Genomic DNA, 6,680 nt, shown 5'->3' on the forward strand with positions numbered 1-6,680 from the left:
GCTTAACTTGTTCTTAAACAATCAATTAAAAATACTGACATTCATCTCCTTGGCAGTATCTTTTTGCACATTTGCTCTGATTGCTCTAAGATTCTTCTCCTTCAAGTCTAACCCAGACTTTCACATTTTTTTGGTTCAGGCCACAAATCTTTGTCCTAATGTCTTCTGAGACTGAATATGTTCTTTCATTTACATGGTTACCCTGAAGGTATTTTACTGATACAATTCACAGAAACTTCATCTACCACATGGCCTGTGTGTCACAGTGATTTCACTCCAGTATTTTATAACAGGCCATGCTGGAGTTACATGATAGAAAAAAGCAATTGCTCAGTTAGCTTAGAAATTAACAACATTTAACACAAAAATCTCATAATAGCTCTGTTCTGCATAGACAAGTACATCACATTAATAGTGTGAAAATGCAGTTATTTTTTCAGATATCAAGAGTACTGCTAGTCATTGAGTAGACCTTTTCACAAATACAATGCTTTCCCACAATAAAGGTTGCTGTGTGAATAGTGCTATCTGAAGCCTTTGATAATCTCTTGTAATTTTCTCTTCTCTTTTAGCTGATGGATGCACTGACTGGTCTGTGGATTACAAGAAATATCAAGTTCTAGTGGGAGAACCTGTTCGTATAAAATGTGCACTCTTTTATGGATATATTAGAGCTAATTACTCCCTAGCCCAGAGTGCTGGACTTAGTTTGATGTGGTACAAAAGCTCTGGACCTGGGGATTTTGAGGAACCTATAGCTTTTGATGGAACTAGAATGAGCAAAGAAGAAGACTCCATTTGGTTCCGACCAACAGTGGTACAAGACAGCGGGCTCTATGCATGTGTTATAAGGTACTATATTTTATATCCTGCATTTAATTAACCACATATGAAACAAGTGTCTTAATAATGAGACTTCTGTGCCGAAGAAAAATGTTTTCTGAACGTGTTGCTTTTAATTCTTCTCCTCATATTCCCTTCCCTGAAGTACTTCATGCTGAAGTAGAAACTACTATTGAATGTCTTGGACATGTTATAATTGGGTTTTGTAGAAATCTACTTAATTTATAGCAAAATCTAAAATTTATAAGGTGGCTGGGAATGGATGCATGTCATCTGTTCCTGCTTCTGATTCTGGTTTAACTCTTACAATCTTACTATCCTAGAGTAAAAAGTTTCACATTCAGATTTATTTTTGTATGGATTTCATTACATGGTTTAATTTAAATCTTTTTTTTCTATAAAAAATGTCATTTGATGTAAAATAGTTACATCAAGGAGAATGGAAGGTGAAATTTCAGCATTTTTACAGGCACGCATCCTCTAGAATCACATCTGGCCGATGTGATAATGGATGCTGGGTGCCAGATATCTTCCAAAGGTATTTAACCTTCTGATGCATCAAGCTTTATCACCATAAATTGAACTAGATTCTGCCTCCTCTTTTCCAAAACAGGTGTTCAGCTTCTTTCTGCATCTTTAAAATAGTTTGCACTGAATATTGTTTCCAGCCGTTTGCAGTCAAAAAGTTGACCTAGGCACTTTCATACCGTCTCACAGCCTTATACTAGATTTACACTAGACTTGAAATTCTACAGGTTAGAATTTGTACACAGAAAGTACAGTGAAGGGTCATTACTTATTTTTCAAAGGTTTGAAACAGTTGGTTACTGCAGTTAGTGGAACAGATGAAGCAATGTGCTTCTCTGTCTGAATATCTATAAGAATGGTCTTGCTACTCATACAGAATAGAAAAAGTTTTGATGAGGGTGGGGGGAAGAAGAGGGGAAAGGTAGGGGACAACACTGTCTGGGTCATGTGTGGTGGAGATTTTTGCCAGATTATGTGATTTTAAAAACATTTGTTCTTTGAGCTCTTTACATAACCTGTGAGACATTTTATATCACAGTATTTGTTCAAAAGCCTTCTCAGTATCATTCTGATGATGATGATGGTTTTCTTTTAAAGAAAATAAAAAATATCCTACATGTTAAACTACTTAAGAAGAATATTTAGTTATGTTGAGTTTCTAGTTTTTCTCAGATAAGCATGTAACAGTCACCATGAAAATGGCAAGTTTTGTCAATTATTCCATGATGCTATTTAAAACACCCCTCTGTTTACATAAACAAAACCTTAAAAATCTGATATTGCACTTTCCAGAAAGTATAGTGGTTTTTTAATCTGGAGGTAGGTAAAGTCATGTTCTAATCTGCTTAAGATACATAGTGTTTCCTTACATATGTTCCTGAGATAAACATGTATTACTTGATATTTTAATCTGAAAGAAATAAAATTAATTACTCAGCAATATAATGTTTCTGTTTTTTCCGTCTCTCCTTCAGGTTTTTACACTATAAAGTAATTATCTGAGGGGAAAAAAAACCCAAAAAAACCTGAATTGACACCATCTGACAAACTTACGTGCTCTATCTGTATTTCCAAAGTTATTGCTACAGAACTAGCTAGAAAAAAAAACTCTCACATCAAGTAGCTCTCTACTACTTTTACTGCTTTTTTGTCCCATCAGAATACTGAGTCCTGCTGTCACTTTATGTTGGGTATTGGTAGAATCTACCAAAGAATCTGGGGAAAGCTTAGTGGGCAAGAACTCTAATTTCAGTCAAAGAGCAACATGAAGATTGCAGAGATAGGATTTAGGAGTTTTTTCTTACAGGTTTGAAGTTCTTGTTTATTTTAATGGTGAGGGCTTTAAATGCCTTTAGAATGATGTTATAAGCTATTTTAGTTTTGAAAACTCAATTGAGAAGCTCAGGTAAGAGGCTTAAAATTTTCTAGTAGCAAACTTATATTCAGTGTGATGCTTGCAATAACTTGAGTAGGACAGCAGAGAGAAAAGATGCACCTGTGCAATAATAAGAGCAGGCAGTAAATGGTAAATGGGTAAAAGCAAAACTGTGCTTTGAGTAAATTTATGGCTCTGTCTAGTTTTTATTTCAGGCTAACTTGAAGGGGTAGTCCAGTGCTTTCAATTTTCTTTGCTTGGAAGCTCCTTTCTTCACTTCTATCTTTGCTACCTGTGCCAACAGTAAGGAAGAGAAATATATCTATTGCACAGGATGCATAGAGAGCCACATGCTGGAACAGACTCTGTGGCACTAAAAGAACGATATTAAAGGCTAGTTAGTTGACCAAACCAATTTCTGCAGTTAGTACATTGCAGTAGAAACATGGAGTTTCATTGACTAGAAATGTTTACATTTTTGGTAAAATTAACCTAGGGATAGCAGTGAAGGCTGGCTATTTTTCCTTCAGAAGCAGGGAAACAACCTTCATCCTCATTCATTACTGTTCACAATAATTGTTTAATTTCTTATCCCTGCTTTTCTTCTTATGGGAAGCTGGCTGACATAAAGGAATTGAAAAAGTCAAGACAGAGCCTTATTACCAAGGCAGTGCTGCACACCCATAGCTGGAGAAGAAGAGATAGACAGCTAGAAATAGCTTTCAGTTTACTACCTTGTAGGTAGTAAACTGAAATGTGAACTGACTGGTAGAAAATGTATGGGCTTTTACCCTGCTTTCAAGGAAGAAAATAATGTAGTTTGTTTCAGGTATGGCACTGTACCATTCTGATGCAAATTCTGCGTGCTGAATTTTAAGGAAGCAGAAGATACAGATTGTTAAGTCTTTCAGTGAATGTCACATCACACAGTTGCTTGTTGTTTAACATAAAGGGGCAGTAAATATAACTGGATAAGTTGCACAAAAAGTTAACATATATTCAACCCAAGCTCCCAGAAATTATCTGTGCATATATATATTGTTTCTTTTGTGAAAGTGTTTGGTAACCATGACAAATGTCAAACTGGTGTTTCCTTTCTGTGTTCACCTTTTCCTTCCCTGCCTGGAAACCTCTATTACAGTATCTCCAGTAGTGGTCCAACTCAATGTCAGTTCAGGTCAATGGGGCACAAGAGGAGGGCTGGACTGGGAATGCTACAATGGGTTGCATTGCAAATGATGAAATAGGTTTTTATGATACATTCAGCTAGATTTTTGCATTGGGATGTCAATTAAATAGTGTTTAGAAATCACCTCTATCACCACATAGTGTATGCAGCAGTTCAGACATCTTTCTGAATATAAATATGCTCTTACTAACTAATGACTGCTGGTTTTAAACTCATATTTTAAAGTCAATTTGCTTTTACATCTGTAACTAGAAAATCTCACTTTAGAGCCAGACATAATGTATTTTCTCTTGTGGAAATCAGTTTGGACTCAAAATGGCCTCCCTTGTCCACCATTCATCCTTACTAATGATGATGGTAGTAACCCCTTTACTTTTCTGTAGTTCAGGCTTTGTTACCACTTAAATATTTGGATGTTTACAAACATTAATTGCTTTGGTATACTGTAATATTAAACAGAGAAAAAGGGAAGGGAAGGGAAGGGAAGGGAAGGGAAGGGAAGGGAAGGGAAGGGAAGGGAAGGGACTTCACAGGAGTTGTATTTACACATAGATAATACACATGCACCTACACATACAGCCATGTTGCTGAATCACGTAACTCCCCTGCCATATAGTTCAGTTAGTAAATAATTTTTTATTTGACTGAAATAAAATGGAATACATATAGAAATATTTTAAATAGAACATTATTTTTCTCTGTAAAATTTTCAACCAAAACTGCTTCAGATTATCTTTGAAAAGCGTCATAGTCTACGAGAATATACAATACTTTTTTTTTCCTAGGTGTTATTGGAAACCTGAGATTGCCGTGTATTTATGAAAAAACAGTCCTTTATCTCCATCATGTGAAAATTCATCTTAATTTTAGATAGCATAAATTTCTTATGTTAGATAGTATGTGTTCCTGTGATGATCATCTTAAAATACAAAAATACTGGCTTTATATAGTTTATCAGATCTAGTTTTGACAGATCATGTCAATTATAGCTTCACCAATATAACAATTTAACTGTTTGTTTATGTATGGCTAGTGAAAATAATAGCAGCTATATAAATGAAGCATTATTATCAGCACATAGGTGATAAATAAACATGAGTTAATAAACACAAAGTTTAAAATAACAACATATGCAATGTACTTTTAGAGAAAATTCCCTTAGTCCTTTGTTTGTTTTCTTGTTTTTAAAGAGGCTATGGAGCCTAGCCATCTTCTCAGTAATTTGTTGATTAGCAGTGTTCTTTTATATATTATGAAGTTTTGTTCTATTAATTTTAAGAAAAATATTTATTTCTGCATGTATCATTTTGTTGGTTCTTAAAAACCATACATTGCACATAGTCATAAGTATGTATGCACACAGTTGTTTAATACATTATCAGAAACTCTGACTGTATAAGGAAATCTTTGCTTTAATGAAGGAAATGGTGAGAAAAAATTTTCCATAAATCTTGTGCAAGCACCGTTTCTTCATCATCTTGAATAATATAAACATGTTTACAAGTAAGAATTGTTGTTTCATGGTACCAACCATATTTAAAATCTTTTGTAATGTAGGAAGGGCTTTTACTCTGGCCATATATACTTACAAACATTTTTATTACTTTATACAGTTTTTCCTAATTATTGTCTTAAGAAAAGAGTAAGTTTTCAGATAACAACTAGATATTAAATTGGAATGAAAATAATAAACAATAAAAGAGAGAAAATATCTGAAAATTAAGCCTTAAAAGCAGTCTATCTTACAAGTTTAAAAACATGGTGTTCCCTTGATCTGCATGGGATCCCTGGTTACATTTAATTGTGTTAGTAACAAGTAAATCTGGCAATGGATGAGAAATGAATAAGCTTACTTAAAGGAAGACCAAATGTACTAGCAGTACACAGAAATAACTTTCAGAAGAGCCTGGTATTTTATTAATTCCTTCAAGTAAAAATCATCACAGTGGAAAAGTAATTCATAGAGAAAGATCACTAGTAACAGATTTTAAATTACTCCAAATAGTTTGGAATGCAGATTTGCAAGTTTTCATGAGTTGTATTTATTGGGATGGTTTTGAGTGAAGACCAGAGGTCCTGGTTTAGAACATTTGTCTGCACAAAGAAAGCAATTCTCTACTCTGTAGAGAGTGGGGGAGGCAATTATTCCTACACTCCATTTGTAATCTTGTCTGAGATTTTTCCAAGGCCTTTTTCTTCTGCGAAAGTGTTTGGTACCCATGACAAGGAATCTGTCTCCTATGGTGATACAGGTTTGGTCCATCTCTTCAAATGTAAGCTTGGTAGACTACTCATCCATCCATGAAATTTTTCACTGCAACTTAGGGATGCCTTGATGAGTAGAAAAAGCCATTGGGCTGACATTAGGAATTTAGACAGGTCAGGTTGCTGAAGCTTACATTAAGTGTCTTGTACAGATGGAAAAAGCAGTTGCTAGCTCCTAGAAATAAATTAGATCTGATATCCTCCTGAGGTTGATGCTTGTTGGAAGTCAGATGTTTGAAATGTACTCATTCTCTCTTCCCCCTGTCCTTAGACACTGCAGGAATTCAGCTGTGTGACATTAGCATCTTTATTGTACATGATAAATACCTTTCACATGCATTAGGACAAAACCAATGCCTAATATTGAAGAAATAAGCAGGTGAGTGCAGGGTACCTCTTCTTACTGGTGATGTAAGCTATGCATAATGCTAACTTCCAGCGTGTGTTTGCTATTTGCTTAGCTCAGTGAGAACACGACGC

General features: G+C 34.9%; 1 protein-coding gene across 1 annotated transcript in view; it reads left to right on the forward strand.

The window, feature by feature from the left end:
* Positions 1-572: 572 nt before the first annotated feature.
* LOC104413372 (interleukin-1 receptor accessory protein-like 1) overlaps positions 573-6,680 on the forward strand; it is a gene marked incomplete at both ends in the record, with an annotated part of 51,372 nt that continues 45,264 nt past the window's right edge. The window contains one exon of the mRNA XM_010024345.1: positions 573-852. Within this exon, the coding sequence (XP_010022647.1) occupies positions 573-852 (280 nt within the window). The remainder of the gene's footprint in view (positions 853-6,680) is intronic.

Source organism: Nestor notabilis, unplaced genomic scaffold (genome assembly GCF_000696875.1).
Source record: "Nestor notabilis isolate BGI_N333 unplaced genomic scaffold, ASM69687v1 scaffold2531, whole genome shotgun sequence".
Lineage (NCBI taxonomy): Eukaryota > Metazoa > Chordata > Aves > Psittaciformes > Psittacidae > Nestor > Nestor notabilis.